We start from the raw sequence: 18,565 nt of genomic DNA, 5'->3' as shown, positions 1-18,565 counted from the left end.
TTTTATATATCCCCTGCCAGTTCTTTGCATCCTTTGTTCTACTCACAACTCCACTTAGAGTCATCGAGGCATAGTTTTGTTCCATCAGCAAAATTGGAAATATTTTATTTGGTCCCCACAGCCAAATCGTTGATATAAGTTGTAAAATTGTTATTAGGTGGAGCCCAAGCATTGATATCTAATTACCCCAGAGGTCATGGCCTGCCAAACTAAGAAATATCTGTTTACTTCCACTATGTTTTTCTGTCAGGTAACCAATTCTCGCTCTATGCCAGTCTATTGCCCCCCGCTCTTGTGCTCTAACCTTGCTGCCCAATCTCCTGTACAGATTCTTATCAAAAGCCTTCTGTAAATCCAAATATGCCACATATGTTGTCTTTTCTACTTGCCCTATCCTCAGAGAACTCCGGTCAGAAGCAAAATCTGAAATAATTCAAATGAAACAAATAAACACAATAAACCTTCAGTGTTTAAGGCATGGACAATAGACAATAGGTGCAGGAGTAGGCCATTCGGCCCTTCAAGCCAGCACCGCCATTCAATGTGATCATGGCTGATCATCCCCAATCAGTACCCCGTTCCTGCCTTCTCCCCATATCCCGACTCCACTATCTTTAAGAACTATCTAACACTCTCTTGAAAGCATCCAGAGAATTGGCCTCCACTGCCTTCAGTGGAGGCCTGTACAATGGTAGAAGGAGCTCTTCAAGAGCCCTATCTAGCTCTGATGGGTGAAGGGAGAAGAGGAAGTGGCCCTGCCGAGGCAGTGTGAGATGCAGATGGAGCCAATGGAAGGGAGGCTGGTTTGTGCGATAGTCTGGGTACCAGAAAAACACTGATAATTCGTTAGCTTTGTACGTTTAGTTTGAATTACTTCTGATTTTGCTTTTGACTGGACTTCTCTGAGGAAGTTCTTTTTAAGACACAAATGTACACTGTTATGACATATTCCACTTTTTAAATTTGGATTTATTTAAGTCAATGAAAACAGGCTAGGGTGCCCCTATATAAAAGAATATGGATATTGAATTGTATGCACTAGAGATGAGCATGGTTGCATAAATATTATGTGATGCAAAGCTGGATACCATTGGATGGAGTGTTCATGTGGGGAAGGCTGCCAGGATAGGTGAATATTGGGCATATGTGCTTCCACAGCCAATGGCTCAGTCGTTGTACTCTTACCAAATGATTGTAAGGTCAAACACATAGATTGTGCAGGGAAGAGAGTACTATCAGAGATGCTACATTCTGGGTAAGGTTTCTTCTGTCATCTTAATTAGATTGAAAGGATTCCATTGCACCAGGGTGGCACGGTGGCACAGCGGTAGTGTTGCTGCGTTACAGCTCCAGAGATCCAAGTTCGATCCTGACTACGTGTGCTGTCTGTGTGGAGTTAGTACATTCTCCCTGTGCCCGTGTGGGTTTTCTCTGGGTCCGCCGGTTTCCTCCCACATTCCAACGATGTACAGGTTTGCAGGTTAATTTTCTTCTATAAATTGTAAATTGTCCCTAGCCTGTAAGATAGTGCTAGTGTACAGGATGATCGCTGGTCGGCACAGACTCAGTGGCCTGAAGGGCCTGTTTCCGTGCTCTATCTCTAAACTAAACTAAACTAAAATTTGTAATAAAGCAGAGAATTCCCACAGGCTCCTGGCCAATGTGGTCTCATCCAAAGGCAGTATTTATTGTCCTTTCTTAATGCCCCTTGGGAATATGCTGGTGAACTGCCGCCTTGTTCTGATGCACTCCTTGCAGTGATGGCATTCCCATGCAACTATTGGTGAAGGAGTTCCAGGATTTGGGCAGAGTAATGTTGATGGAACACAAATATATCCAAATCAGGATGGTGTGCAACTTACAAGTTGCATTAATCTGTTCCTAAATTTCTTGTCTGTTGTGTTCTTGACAAGTTATTGTGAGTTGTTTCTATTTTATAGATGGTACACTCTGCAAGACTCAACTAGACACTGTGACTAAGACTGTATTATACAGTGTGGATATTTGGGGCAGTAAATGTGTGGCAGCCACACAGACTAGATATTGTAGATGTGCTCAGCCATCCAAATGGAGGATATTCTAGTACACTCCTGATTTGTAGATGGTGGAATGGATTTGTAGAGTCAGGAGATGACTGTCTCAGTGCAGGTTTCCTAATCCAGAATTCATTCATGGGATGTGAACAACACTTTTAATGTCAGCATTTGTAATCCAACAGTAATTTCACTTTAATTTGCAAGAACATTTCAGGCAGTTAGGAGTCAACCACATTGCTGCTGCCTGAAGTTTCCTTTCCTAAGTGAATGAGATAAACTTTAATGAGAGTTTGATGGTTTTATGCCTCCCTCGACTCTCCCAACCCAATGCACACACATTTCTCCCAACACCCTAGCCACCCTTCTCCGGACACTCAACTCCCATCCCCGAGTCCCATATTTCCCTTTTATTCCATCTTTTTACCCACCCCTTGTCTCCTTCTATCCAACTTCCTCCCTCCAGCATTACACTTCACTCCCCGTTTCCTTATCTATTGGCTTTATGTCCCCCTTTTCACCTCTAGCCTTTGTCACTTACTCCACCTTTCTGCAAATTAAACCCCAACCACCCCCCCCCCCCCCCCCCTTTCCCTCACGCGTATCTACTTATCACTTGCCAGGCTTTGCTCCATCCCTACCTCAAGGATTGAAATCATGCATGTTCTTTCTTTTAAGTTGAATTTCGTAACTGCATATCCAATCTTGAATGTGTTGCAAATGCTGTTAGTATTTCATATCTACCATATTTAAGAGATATTAATCTATGAAAGTGGATCACTATCAGGTGTTGAATTGAGATGTCAATGCTTACAATGGCAGACAATTTGCCAAATCTATAATAGACCCCAACATGCTTGTATTCTTTTGCAGTGTATTGAGTCCAAAAATAGCCTTGTGCACCCCTTTATATTCACTGCTCAACGTGATGTTCAATAGCTTTCACAGAAATATAACTTACACATCACATGATAACTACACTGCTCTCTTCTTTCTTCAGACAATGTTAAACTGAATTAAGGTTATCAGGTCATAAGTGATAGGACTAGAATTAGACGATTCGGCCCATCAAGTCTATGCCGCCATTCAATCATGGCTGATCTGTCTCTCCCTCCTAACCCCATTCTCCTGCCTTCTCCCCATAACCTCTGACACCTGCACTTTCTATCTGTGCCTTATAAAATATCCACTGACTTGGCCTCCACAGCCATCTGTAGCAAAGAATTCCACAGTTTCACCACCCTCACAGCAACGTAAATATTCAGACGCGTAAACATTAACCACTCGGGTTCAATTTAATTTCTTACATTAATTGCTGCCACAGCATCATTAGAATTTGTTTATTAAATGTAAGTGGGCATCAGTGTAATATTGTTGAAGAAGGAACATGATTGGAAAAATGGCAGCAGAGTAGTTAATGGTGCTTCCACACAGCTCCAATAACCAGGTTTGGATATTGACCTTGGGATCTGTGTGGGTGAAGTTTATATGTTCTCTCTGTGACTGCATGGGGTTTCCCTTGTGTTCCATTTCCTCCCACTTTCGCCAAAAACATCCGTTAGTAGTTTTATTGACCGCTGAAGAAGCAGGAGGATGAAGAGTGAATTGGCAAGCTCATGCGAGATAATAAGTTGCAGGGAAATTAATGAAGGAATGTGGTTGATGGGATTTGTCATGGAGTTGGCATTGACTCAAATGGTTGAATTATTTCTGTGCCATAAGAAAAAAATATGGGATCATCATTGTGCTTCTTGTAAATCTGCAGTAACAGACCACTCCTCATCCTTGGTGTCTCTTGCTTAATGCAGAACATTTGAACCTAAACAAGATTGGCTTACTAAAGAAGAACAGATTTTAAGACCAGGGTGGCATGGTGGTGCAGCAGTAGAGCTTCTGCCTTACAGTGACAGAGACTCGGGTTCGATTCCAACCACGGGTGCTGTCCGTATGGAGTTTGTACGTTCTCCCCATGACCGCATGGGTTTTCTTTGGCAGCTCCAGTTTCATCCCACACTCCAAAGGTGTACATGTTGGTAGATTTATTGGCTTCGGTAAAAATTGTAAGTGTACATGATCACTGGTCGGTGCAGACTAGGTGGGCCGAAGGGCCTGTCTCCGCGCCGTATCTCTAAATTAAACTAAACAATCTTTCATTGATTCGGTATCTGAGGACTTTTGGAGTCTAGAAAGGAATAAATAGCCTCAACAATGCTAAAGTAATATCAATCAGCCTGCCCTTGACAGAAAGGGAAGCAGAAGCCTGCACACTTGAGTACTTTACGATTGATTTGATGACAAATTGAAAGAATGTTTAGATGCTACAATATACTTGATGTGTTGGCAAAATGTTCTTTCTCGATTATGCCATTAAAGTCAAGATTAAGATGTTAGTGTGAGTGGCACGAATAACTCCTTCCTTTTTAAAATGACAATATTTACCCAACTATTAAGCCCCTGTATTCTTTCAATTTCCTCTGTGACAGTTCATTGCTGTGTAGGGCTACAATATAGAAGCATAGAAACATAGAAAATAAGTGCAGGAGGAGGTCATTCGGCCCTTCGAGCCAGCACCGTCATTCATTGCGATCATGGCTGATCGTCCCCAATTAATAACCCGTGCCTGCCTTCTCCCCACATCCCTTGATTTCACTAGCCCCTAGAGCTCTATCTAACTCTCTCTTAAATACATCCAGTGATTTGGCCTCCACTGCCCTCTGTGGCAGGGAATTCCACAAATTCACAACTCTCTGGGTGAAAAAGTTTCTTACCACAGTCTTAAATGGCCTCCCCTTTATTCTAAGGCTGTGGCCCCTGGTTCTGGACTTGCCCAACATTAGGAACATTTTTCCTGCATCTAGCATGTCCACTCCTTTTATAATTTGATATGTTTCTATAAGATCCCCCCTCATTCTTCTAATCTCCAGTGAATACAAGCCTAGACGTTTCAATCTTTCCTCTTATGACAGTCCCACCATCCCAGGGATCAATCTCGTGAACCTACTCAATCACAAGTATGTCCTTCCTCAAATTAGGAGACCAAAACTGTATGCAATACTCCAGATGTGGTCTTACTAGAGCACTATACAACTGCAGAAGAACCTCTCTGCTCCTATACTGAAATCCTCTTGTTATGAAGGCCAACATTCCATTAGCTTTCTTCACTGCCTACTGTACCTGCACGCCAACTTTCAGTGACTGATGTACAAGGACACCCAAGTCTCGCCCTCACCTAACCTAACCCCTATGCTAATATCTTATAACATTAACCTTTTTGAAGATTGTAGCTGAAAGATATTTGTGATTGTTCTAAATTCAATATTTAGCATTGGCAGGCAGGTTCAGTAAAACTGACATGATTATGTCTCGTATAAATAACTGCTGAACTATACAGAGGATCAGTAGATCATCGAAACGGATGCTATCTAAACTGAAATTAAAAGTCAGGGTTTAGTTACTTCCATTGCCATGAGAGGCAGGAAGCCTAGAAACTCAGCAATAAAGGTGTGATTGAATATGGCTTAGTGTTAAATCATTGTTTTATTCCCCTGGTAGAAATGTATGCAATATTACATTAATTGCTAATGAAGATTTTACAGTATGATAAATGCTTTTGTCTTTAAAATAATGATCAATAACATTTACCTGTAATGGGAAAATATTAACAGCTCCACATTGTAAATCATATTATGTTTCTTACTTTCCTCAAATAATTAAAGTCATAGTCATACAGTACAGAAACAAGCCTTTCAGCCTAGCTTGCCCATGCCAACTAAGGTGCTCCGTCTACACAAGTCCGACCTGTCCCCGTTTGGCCCATATGCTTCTAAACCTGTCCTATCCATGTACCTGTCTTTTAAATGTTGATCTTGTTTCTACCTCAATTATGTCCATCAGCAGCTCATTTCATATACCTACCCACCCTCTGTGTAAAAAGGTTGCCCCTCAGCTTCCTATTAAATCTTTCATTTTAAACCTCTGCCCTTTGGTTCTTGATTCCCCCACTCTGGGCCAAATATTCTGTGCATCTATCTTATCTATTACCCTCATGCTCTTATAGACCACTTTTAAGATCACCTGCATTCTCCTACACTCCAAGGAATACTTACCTGCCCAACCTCTCCCCGTAGCTCAGCACCTCATATACTTGCAACATCCTTTTAAATCTTCTCTTAACAGCTTAACAACATATTTCCTAGATCAGGGTGACCAAAACTGAACACATTAATCCAACTGTGGCCTCACCAGCACCTTGCACAGCTGTCGCATAACATCCCATCAATTGTTATAACAGATTATATGATTATTGCCCTCCCTGTCTAAGTTATTTATACCTCTCCATCAAAAAAATTCCTTCATTTGTTTCATGTTCTTTACAAATATAAACCCACTGTTTAAGAAAGTAACCCATGCCTTTTTGTTATAAATGTTGTTAAACTTCATATAAAATGTATAGAGATATCCATTGTAACATGTGTATATACGAACACATCAATTTAATGTAGAAATAGGTTCTGTAAGAACTAAACTTAATTGAGTTTTCAGCTAGCATTCTACATAGAGATTAATTAATTATTTCTCTCTCATCTTACTTAATCAAACAGTAATCAAACAATCAAATCTTATTATCGCAACGTTTTACCGTTGCAATGTTTAAGAAACATTTAGATACTATCGCAACGGTTTAACAAACATTGGGACAGGTACGTGGATAGGATAGGTTTAGAGGGATATGGGCCAAATTCTGGCAGGTGGGACTAGTGTAGATGGGACATGTTGGTGGGTCTGGGCAAGTTGGGCCAAAGGGCCTGTTTCCATGCTGTAAGATTCTATGACTCTATCTACACCACAGTTGATGTTTGGACCACATCGGGAAAATGCAGGGTAGCTATAAAGCTAACCTATCCAGAAAGAATAAATTGTTTGAATCACTTTTTGCTCTTGGGTTGAAATTAGCCTGCCAATAATTTAAACTCCAGAGCTATAAGTGGTTCACTCCATAGTATCATAGAAGTAAACAGCACATCAACTTTTCAGTCCACACCACCAATTGTACCAATATACACAAGCCTCGTTTATCAACATAGGTCCAAAGCCTTTGATGCCTTGGTTATTCCAATATTTGCCTTGATGTTTCTTCAATGCCCTTCAATGAAATACAAATAACAGATAGTACGAGTTTCTGCTGATATTAACAAAGTGAGTGTTGATCCTAAAGAAAGTGAGTCTATGAAAATTAAGGGATAACAGAAGTTCATAAATACTAAGAGCAGAATTAGGCCATTTGGCCCATCAGGTCTACTCCGCCATTCAATCATGGCCGATCTATCCTTCCCTCTCAACCCCATTCTTCTGCCTTCTCCCCACAACTACCGACACCCTTACTAATCAAGAGAACAAGAAGACAAAACAAAGAGATGGCTTGTAAATTAAATATTTTGTATTAGTCTCCACTTTGGAGGTTGCAATAACATCCCGTAAATAGTTTTTTTTTATCGGGAATTGGAACTGAGGAAGTAGGGAAGAACTCAGGAAAAATGTAACCACCAGGGAAGTGCAGGAATATTTGCAGGAAAAATGTTCCCGATGCTGGGGGAGTCCAGAACCAGGGGTCACAGTTTAAGAAAAAGGGGTGGGCTATTTGTGACTGAGATGGGGAAAAAATGCTTTTTCACCCAGAGTCTTATGAATCTTTGGAATTATCTGCCACAAAAGGCAGTGAAGGCCAATTCACTGAATGTTTTCAAGAGAGAGTTAGGTTTAGCTCTTAGGGCTAACTGAATCAAGGGATATGGGGAGTAAGCAGGAACGCAGTATTGATTTTGGGTGATCAGCCACGATCATATTGAATGGCGGTGTTGGCTCGAAGGGCCGAATGGCCAACTCCAGCACCTATTTTCTATGTAAGTGATACTGAGTAAATTGTTGAGACTGATCTCAAGAAATCAAGAGTAGGTAGAAATTGCTCTTGCTCTGGTTGTCAAGGTGTATCAACTGAAGTGTCACAAGGATCTGTGCTGGGGCCTCAACATTTTGTAGTTTATATAAATGACTTAAATGAAGGTTAAATTATCCTTCAGTTGCCTTTAGTTTATTTTATTGTCACTGTACTAGGGTACGTTGAAAAGCTTTTGTTGCGTGCTAACCAGTCAGCAGAAAGACAATACATGATTACAATCGAGCCATTCACAATATACAGATACATGATAAAGGAAATAACATTACACATCTGAGAGGAGATTAAGATGAGCATAGTTAAAGTTAGAAATGCTGCAGAGATCTAAAAGAGTGGAGCGATTGTAATGCGTGATTGCAGAACCACTTCTGTGACCAGTACACAAAGTGTCACCGGGGTTGGCGGCATCTTAGACGATGACATCAAGTCAAGTCAAGCCAAGTCAAGTTTGTTTCATCTGCTCTAATATGGTGAGGTACAAGTACAATGAAAGACCTCTTGCTTGCAGAAGCATCACAGGCATATAGATTCAGTCAGCAAACAAAAACATAAATTATACATAATTGGTGCATACATTCTCATGTTAGTGAAAAGAGAATAGACTACAAAAAAAACAATAGTGCAAAAATAGACAACAAACCCATTCTAGTGCAGGAGAGTCATTATCCATTTTGGCAGAAATACAAAAGAGGAAGTATATTATTGAAATAACGAGAGACTGCAAAGCTCCGAGATGCAGAGGAATCTGCATGTCTGAAATATATGATTCTCGACAGGCTCGTACACAGGCACAGCACATAATTAAGAATATTAGCAGAATGTTGTGGCTTATTGCAAAGGGAATTGATTGCAGAATTATGGAAAATCAGGTTCAATTGCACTGTGGATTAAAGGGACTGCAACTCAAACACAGTGTTCAGCTCCTGTTCCCTTATTCAGTAAGATTATTAATACATTGGAACCAGTTCAAATAAGGCTTCCTAGACTAGTAACCGACAATGGGTGGGTTTTTTATGAAGAAGGTTTTGTTTGTGTCTGTTGGAGTTTAAAAGAGTGAGAGGCGAGTCGACTGAAACATATAAGATCCTGAAAAGTCTTAATGGGCTGAATGTGGCATGTTCCCTGTGAGGAGTATCTGGAAGTAGAATAAATTTATTAATCACTGTGTCGCGCATTTAACGCAGAGATGAGGTGAAGTTTTTTTCTCTTTGGGCTGCAAGTCTGTTGAAGGCCCTTCCTCAATATGCCTTGAAAGAAGAGTCTTTGAAAGACAGTGGTAGTTGAGTTCTTGATAAACAATATTAGTAGACGTGAAATCAGAGCTGAACTTGCATCAGATGGGCTGTGATTTTATTTAATGGCGGAGGAGGCTTGAGGGGGCAAGAGACACACACCGGCTACTATGTCATGAGCATGTTGATGTGTGATGATCTGAAACAGCAGCAGTATAACCAGGTTGATTTCTCTTTGCAGAAAGTCCTTTCCATCACAGCACGCCACACTTGCAGCCTTTGCAGCTGTGTACATTTCCGTAAGTAATCAGTACTGCATTGTATGATTCACAGCGTCATAATGGAACAGAAATAAATGGGAACTAATTATTAATTGTGAGTGAAATCTTAATCTGCTTGTGAAAAATTAGTTGCTGTCCTTATTTGTAGATTGCCGTGAGAATCTAAAGAATTGCAATTCCCAAACTGATGAGCAAATAACAATTAAGTAGTCACCAGCCTGATGTTGGTATCATCATGATGAAACACTTCTATCTCTATAATGGTCACGTTCACTATCCACCATGGCTCTGTGATCTCCTACCAAAGGTTGTATTGTTAGGCTCAATAAAAATGCTCTGGAAGATCCCACTATTAACTCTGCAGAAGGTAGAAACCAACAGATCACGTTGACCAAGTACTAGTTTGGAAAACACCTATGGGCCTGTCCCACTTGGCGACTGTCACCGAACATTTGGCCCACTGTCGCCGAAAAATGTTCAACATGTTTTTACGAGACTTTTTGCACGACTGAAGAGACTACTCCCGGTGAACATGTGGCGACAAACTAGTCACCTGTAGCTGCCTAAAAAATCACCTGTGGGAGGCCCATTACTTTCTGTGTAATGCAATATCTTCTTGGTCCCAGCTCCTACCTGAAAGCCTACATAGACTTGGCTTCCAGCTGACCAGACCAGCTAACAACGTGGTCACTAGTCCAAGGAAAAAGGATTACTCATTGACAAGTACATTCCTGCCCCAACATTGTTAAAACGGGTATCCCTTCACTCTCCCGCAACAGGTACTTAAGTCGGCTATTATAAAATGATACGGTAAAAGGTGATAATTTGATCATTCACAGCAGCAAGACCTTGGCAACATTCAGACATAGGTTAATAAATGCAAGGCAATGGCTGGCACTTATTATAAAATGTTTAACCTTTTTCCCCATGATATTCAAAGTCTTTACCGATTCCAAGTCACCCACACTTCTCATCCTGGGGTTACTATTGACCAAACATCCAACTGGTCCAACCACATAAATACTGTAGCTATAACACCAGCTCAGAGGTTAGGTATCTTGTAGTGATGCTTTCCACTATCTATAAGGCAGGAGCCAGGACTATGATAGAAAATGCTGCACCCGCCTCAATGAATACACATCCACAACACTCAAGAAGCTTGACACCACTGAAGGCAAAGGCTGACATCCATCTAGCACCCTGATCAATGATGTCCTCCACTGCAAGGGCTCAATGAACAAAGTCTGTCAACTGGCCTCCATCTATAGAACCTCCCCAACCCACAGCCTTCACCATTTGAAAGGCATGGGCATCAAGCATAGGGGAATGCCAACGTTCCCATGTTCCCCACTCATCTTTGTTGGAATTCCCTATTTAATAACATTGCAAGAGACCTTCACACAAAGGATCGCAGTGGTGCAAGGTGGTGGTTCTGAAGGGCAATTAGAGAGGTTAATAAACGCTATCCTTGCATGATTTCAGATTATCATTGGGATGGCAACATTAGAAGTTCTACCACATGAAAGAACACACGCAGCACAATTTACGTTGTCGAATGCTGGCAACTAAGCTCGAGCTATAGCATAATATAAAAGGGTATCATAGATACTCCAAAAGGAAGAACATTTATATGAGGCAAGGGCAAGACAACAGAAAACCTTGATAGAAGAACCAGTATAGTCAGCTACATGGACTCCTACAGTCCTGTAAATGTTGTGTCTCTTGCATTATATGCAGTGTAATGGGATTGTTTGACTGTTAAAAGAGATGCTAAATATTATGTGGGAAATAGTCATTTCAGTTGATAGCAGAGGATGAAATCATTTAATTTCACAGCTGACTTAGTCCTTCTGTTTTCTTGTTTATCATTTAGATGTATTTTAATGCTACGCTGACTGACTCTTCCAAGCTCCTGAAGCCACTCCTGGTCTTCACATTCATCATATGTGCAGTGATCTCTGGTTTAACACGCATCATCCAGTACAAGAATCACCCGATAGATGTTTACTGTGGATTCATGATCGGAGGAGGAATCGCTGTCTATTTGGTGAGTGACTCATCGCTGAAGAAGTTACTCCTCTGTGATTAAATTCCTAATGCTCTTAACAACTTTTTTATTGACTTTTATTTAGGCTGAGCATCTCTGGATTTTTCTATCAAGAGAGCTGAGATGGTTGAAATAAAAATATACATTGCTGGTAACATCTGAGGAAAGAGAAATGGATTTTAGGAAGAAAGATAATGGATAGGACAGGTTTGGAGGGATATGGCCCAAATGCGGGCAGGTGGGACTAGTGTAGTTGGGACAATGTGGGACTAGTGTAGTTGGGACATGTTGGCCGGTGTGGGCAAGTTGGGCCGAGGGGCCTATTTCCACACTGTATGACTCTTATGACGCTGTAAGATCATAAGAGGTAGGAGTAGAATTAGGCCATTCGGCCCATCAAGTCTATGCCACCATTCAATCATGGCTGATCTATCCCTCCAAACCCCATTTTCCTGCCTTCTCCCCATAACCTCTGACACCCATACTAATCAAAACGGAACTCTAAATGGAATTAACAATTCCATTTGTAGATGCTTTATCTGTTTGCCTCAACATACCTACCAAAACGGGACATATCTTGATCTACCAAAATCCACTTTCTGCATGGAACTGTTCCATCCTAAATGATACTCGGATCCTTATGATAGAATTACTTCAAAAAATATGTCCACAGACCATGAGGGGGAAAATGTGATTGCTGCTACAGCCATATCTCCAGATTTCACCAATAATCAAAGCTCAAAAGATCTTTAAAGGCTTTTGAATTTCTCTGACATTCGGAAATATTCAAAAATGTAAAAAATAATTAAACTACTTGAAATTTAAAAATGTTTTAAACCTCCAAATAATACCAATTATTCCATAATCTAATTTATAATGATATTGTCCCCACAACGTAAATTACTAATGATAGGCTGTTTGCTATTAAACCTCGGCATTAAATCTAGTTGAAATAAATACTGAGACATGTAGCCTTGGTCAATATAGCCAAGTGAGCTATGTAACAGCAATATCATGCAGGAGTCTGAAAATCAAATAAAGACTGCAAATGCTGAAGAACTGAAATTAAAACAGAAAATGTTGAAAAACTTGTCGGGTCAGGCAGCAGCTACAGAGAGAGAAACGTATAATAAAGGATCACCGAGCTGAAGCCTTGATTGTTTCTCATTCCATAGATGCTGCCTGGCCTAATGAGATTTTCTCACATTTTTAGGTTTACTTCACATTACATCGCTCAAATTCTATTGAACTCTATGATCAGGGTTGAAATTTCTTTCTTAAAATATGAATCGGCACAGATGGCAAGGAATGAGTGATGATATTCATAATTCTAACAGTTGCAGTATGGCTGACATTTTATTTGCTAAATAGAGATGAATAAATGGAGATTTGAGCCCAGCTTGCAGACGCATAAACCTATTATGAAAGCATTTGCAATTTGTTGAGTGGCTCAATAAAGATATGAGACTTCAGCCTAGCAGTCTGCTGTGTGTTGTAATATCCTGACATGACATTTCATGGGTGAGTTAGTCCCATTCCACCACACTCCCTTTTAGAGACAGATCTGTCCTTTTGCAGTATTGTCAGAAGAGCTGCTATAAAATTCATTACGCCTGCTGGTGTCTTTTGTGAGCATGAGATTCAAAGTAATGAAAATTAAGGCTTCACCAATCTGTTTTCAAATGCCCTGGAATATTCACCAATGTCTGCTTAATACTCCAGGATTAAAACTTGTTTTTAAAATTTGATTTCCCAAGTGCTTCAAATCAAAATGCCATGCCTACCTATAGTTTTTGATGCATCCGAATGAGGCTTGCTCAGACACGGAGAAAATCTCCTTAAGCCTGTGAACTTCACCATCATAAAACACTTATGATACAAATCCAGATAAAGCTTTATATTCCAATTGGACACAAGGTGGGTTGAGCAGAGAGCAGCTCGGCAATTCCTGTGAACCAAGGGCTTGACCTACTTTCCCAGGAATCACGTGGTACATGGTGGGGGGGGGGGGGGGGGAAGGATAAAATTGGATCACTGGTGTATCTGCAGTTCAAGCTGAGAGGTAGCAGGAGAGAGACAGGATAGGCAGTTTTAGTTTTATTTTAATGTCAAAATTATTTTCTTTCCACCAAGAGGAACAGCATGAGGAATAAAATACTTTGCATTTAAATTGATAGCAAAATGCAATTAAGCCAATACATGTAAATAGGAATAATATATCAAAAGAAAAACAAACTATACAGTTATCTAAAGTAATCTGGAATGGATTGCCCAAGAATAGGATAGAGGAAGCAAAATCCGTGTAACTTTCAAATTAGCTGTTTACTCCAAAATCAAGAATTTGCTGGGGTGTGGGGAAAGTTATGTTCTGTACCTCAAGCAAATTAGATGTTAGAATTAAAAAATGTATTTTATAATCTCACCTTGCACTTTGCCTACATTTGCCTAATGTGTAGGAAGGAACTGCAGATGCTTGTTTAAACTGGACATAGGCACAAAATGCTGGAGTAACTCAACGGGACAGGCAGCATCTCCAGCGAGAAGGAATGGGTGTCTGATTTAGTCTGGTCTTCGGTCTGAAGAAGGGTCTCGACCCGAAACGTCACCCATTCCATCTCTCCGGAGATGCTGCCTGTCTCGCTGAGTTACTCCAGCATGTTGTAATAATAATAATAATAATAATAATATCTTTTATTGTCATTGCACATAAGTGCAACGAGATTTGGTTTGCAGCTTCCATCTGATGTCATAACTTAAATAACTAATACAATTTAGATTTAGATACCCCGAGAACATGGTTTGTAAAAAGAACAGTAAAATAGTCAAAACAGTTCAAACAGACTAAAGTGCAGATGTATCTGTGCGACGTGACCATCCGAGGGAGACAGTCCATGGGGGTGGGGAGCACTCAGCAGGGCCGGTTCATTTGTGTTCATTTGCCTAACTTCAGTTATATAGTCTCTGTAGATTTTAATTCATCCGGAATTATTTTCTTTGCATTCTAATTTAAACTCACTTTTACAAACTTATCTCACCCCCCTGATCCACATTTGCTCTGAAGCCTTGATTTTGCAATCATTACCTTTTTTTTCCAATTCCCTCTGTATTCTCAACATCTTCCTATTGCTTTCACCCACTCCAGCCCTCCAAGAATTACACTTACAATTGCGTCTTCCTGCACATGGCCAGTTGAAGTGAATTCACCATAAATGGTCAGTTCGCAGCTCTCTGCCCCTCCATTCTCTTGCCATTTTAATGCTCTTTAAAATCTACAATCACTGCCCGAGCATGTCTCCCTTGAAGCACCTTGGGATGTAAAAAGCTGCAATGTAACGTTGTTGTCATTGATTTGACTCCATGGACTAAATAGTCCTTAATTTCAGAAGCAGTGTGTGATGTGTAGCTGCTTCTATGTCGAGCATTTTAGCATTATAGAGTTCAGTTTCCAGATGATAGGTTTTGACATGTGTTTTGTGTTTTGCACTCCAGGGTCTCTATGCTGTAAGCAACTTCCAGCCGAGTGATGATGGCTTAGCCCACCAAACCCCTCACAGAGAACCGCTGAGATCGCTGACAGAACTCAGCCAGGAGAGCAGTAGACAACTCCAAGGAAAAGCACCCAGTAGCATTGATGGACTTTCATCACACCACTCTGAAAGTATTCTGAATCGGAACCACAGGGAATCCAGCTCCCTTACCAACCTGAAGAGGACAAGCGCGGATGTCGAGATCATAACTCCTCGCAGTCCGATGGCCAAGGAGAACATGGTGACCTTCAGCAACACGCTGCCCCGCGTCAACACGTCGTCAATGGACGAGACGGCAAGAAGGAATGCATCCATTCACGCATCTATGGACTCGGCCCGCTCCAAGCAGCTCCTGTCACAGTGGAAGTCCAAGAACGAAAGTCGCAAACTGTCCCTGCAGGTCATGGAGACGGAGACCGGTCACTCGCCACCAAAGTGCATGGAGATGCGATCAAGTTCGGAGCCTGTGGGAGTCGGTCTCAATGGAGACGCACAGTCCCAACTCAGCCAGTACTTGAAAATCCAAGCCGGTACCATCCCGGGCAACAACAGCACCAGCAGCATTGGCGGAGGAGTAAGAGTCTGCATGCAGTCGCGGCCCGGCTCCTCACAACTCGTCCACATACCCGAAGAGACACACGAGTGCATCAGCGCGTCTCCCAAAGCCAGCTCAGCCCGGTCAAAGTGGCTGAAGGTAGCTGAGAAGAGCGGAGTCGGCAGGGCAAGCAGCACCCAGCCAAGAATTATGCAGGTCATTGCCATGTCCAAGCAGCAGGGCATGTTACACGGCAGTCCGAAAAGTACCGACGGCAGTACCGTGAGCTGCACGGGATCGATTAGGTACAAAACCCTGACCGACCATGAGCCCACTAATATTGTCAGGGTGGAAGCTCACCCAGAGAACAACAGACCCCTGGTGCAAGTGCCGTCGGGCAGCGAGGAGAGTGGGTCGTGGAAATGGAAAGCCGGCGAGAAGGGGAGCCTCCGCCAAGCCTTCGAGTTGAATGATCTTAACAGGGACTCTGAAAGCAGCGATCCGCTCAAAGATAGCTATGCTTCGTCTGACAGAAGGAAAACCATCCCAGACGGCGGCGACCACCATCACCATGGGATCACCACCATCAGGGTAACACCGGTGGAAGGAAGCGAGGCTCTATCTGAAACGCACTCAGTGTCCTCCAGTAGGGACTCCACCCTAAGGCGGAAAGCCAACATCATTTTAATACCTGAAAGAGGAAACAGCCCAGAGAGCACAAGGAATATCTTCTACAAGGGAACGTCACCCACCAGAGCATATAAAGAATGAATCGCCACCCTAGAAGCCCGCTGAAAGACAATCCTGTCAAAAGAGATGAAGAGTATCTGTACTTTCCAATAATAAATTCAGCCGTTTTAATGTGCCATTCAGCTGTAAAATTAATTGAAATGTTGCTGATAGTTAAACATGTTTGCATGAATAAGATATTTTTACATCCTATTCAAAAGCACACTGGCAAAGCCTGAGCCTTGTGGAAAAAAATGTATTTGCTATGTTGCTATTTCGATAAACTGTGAATGCATTTTCTCCCATATTCAACATCATTCGTATATATTGAGCAAATGATATATTTTCAGTTAGCTTTTGCTGTACAGGCATATTCTGTAATGGACAATTTAGAGGTTCTCTCCTTACTACTGCTATAGATGGTACTTACATATTTAACTGTTCTGATGAATTTTTGTCACCTGCTACGTGTAAAAGTGTTATTGGGATTGCAATGATTACGTGGTCCACAGGAAGTTACAGTTTTTGTCCAGAAGCATCTTCAAAGAGGTCAGTTAGATAAATAAACCATGTAGCCTTTATGGAAATCACACACAAAAGTGTTTTCAAGTATGTACAAATATACACCACATATTACAAATAATAGATTTTTTCTCACGGAATGTAAAATGGACAGTAATTGATTACTGACAATGATTTATATCATAGATTTTTATACTTATTGTAGCCTTAGCATATTGATACATGCCTTTGAAGAATAAATGTTTTTCAAGTAATTATAGACCGCATTTTTTTGTAAGCTTACATAGCTAGTATTTCATAGCTATTAAAATAGATATATAAAATATGCCTTTAATCATGTGGTACAGGCTTTGTACTAAGGTCTTTTTACATTAATTAATGAATAAAAGTGTCCAATACATCGACGACTGACTAACTTTTCGTCTCGCAAGTGGTGTCTAAGCCTATACCGCCCTATTTATTTGCTACAGGAAAATGTTTTGGTATTTATTACTAGATCCATATTGATACAGACATGTGCGGCTTTCACTCGGTGCTTGTTGTTTTTGGATACAGCTTATATATAGGAATTCAACAACCAGAAGCCTTCAGACAGAAGTTGAAATAGTACGATATCAACATTGTCCTTTAGTATCTTTGTTAAACTTTTGTCAGAATAATGAATTTTTCTTAAGGAATCATCACCTTTCAAATATCCAACGGCTTGAATGATTCCAGTGGTTAAAGTGGAAACTTTCTTCCTATTGGCGTTATGATATAGTTGTGTTTTATTACAGTTGTTATTTACAATGAATAGAGAAAGCGTACTGTTCCTGGTACTGTAGGAGTGGTTGTAATACTTTGGACAACGAGAAAAAATTCCAAGCAAATGCATGTATTTTTATTACAGTAGCACCTGTAAAAATTAAACTTTATTTTCATTTCAACCAGTAAGTTAATTATTTATTATGGAATTATTTAACAAGTGATTTTTTTTGTGTCATTGCATATAATAAATTACTAGTTGGTACAAACTGTGATACTATGATGAAGGTTGGTTATTTGCCCAGTAAAATTATATTTAAGTGGTTTATATGTTTAAAAGAAAACCATCTAGCCAAGATATTCACAGATGTATATAGTTGCATATGTGTTTAGAAAGTTCTGTTAACTTTTTTTTCCATGAAGTGTTTTAAAATGGGCACTAGCTCAGTAAATGAACACAACACCTAACTTTGTGCAAGTTCCTAAGTTGTGCTATACAAGAGTCTTGTGGAAATTGACCAAGGTTGAGGCTGATTTCTGTTAAAAAGTAAACCGGTGGCGCTATTATCATGTATGAGATTTCAGCCACACTTTATCTTTCAAGAAGTATGTTGCTTATTTACAAAATAAATGTTTCTTAATTGAAGTGGATGCAGTTTTATTTCATTCGAGTACTAAAATAGAGTATAAAATATTTTTCCACTTGATGACTCGAGCGCAAACATTTCCATTACAATGCAAGACACCCAAATGTTACATGAATTTTTGCAATAATCACAAGAAAGAAAAAAATCAGAAGTGTTTAAACCATTAAAGCTCACATAAACTGGTGCTGACATTTACCCTGAACATATCATGAACATAGCGCACATAGTCTGAAGAATGGTCTTGACCCAAAACGTCACCCATCCTTTTTCTCTAGTGATGCTGCCTGACCCATTGAGTTACTCCACCACTTTGTG

At 40.6% G+C, this 18,565-nt stretch overlaps 1 protein-coding gene across 1 annotated transcript in view; it reads left to right on the top strand.

Moving 5' to 3' along the window:
* plppr4 (phospholipid phosphatase related 4) overlaps window positions 1-18,249 on the top strand; it is a 64,420-nt gene extending 46,171 nt beyond the window's left edge. Inside the window, exons 5-7 of the mRNA XM_033028882.1 lie at window positions 9,460-9,517; window positions 11,373-11,546; window positions 15,036-18,249. Of these exons, the coding sequence (XP_032884773.1) occupies window positions 9,460-9,517; window positions 11,373-11,546; window positions 15,036-16,379 (1,576 nt within the window). The 3' untranslated portion in view covers window positions 16,380-18,249. The remainder of the gene's footprint in view (window positions 1-9,459; window positions 9,518-11,372; window positions 11,547-15,035) is intronic.
* The last annotated feature ends 316 nt before the right edge of the window (window positions 18,250-18,565 follow it).

This window comes from Amblyraja radiata, chromosome 10 (assembly GCF_010909765.2).
Source record: "Amblyraja radiata isolate CabotCenter1 chromosome 10, sAmbRad1.1.pri, whole genome shotgun sequence".
Taxonomy (NCBI): Eukaryota; Metazoa; Chordata; class Chondrichthyes; order Rajiformes; family Rajidae; genus Amblyraja; species Amblyraja radiata.
The sequence above is the reverse complement of the archived record's forward strand: the minus strand, read 5'-3'. Positions and strand labels throughout refer to the sequence as shown.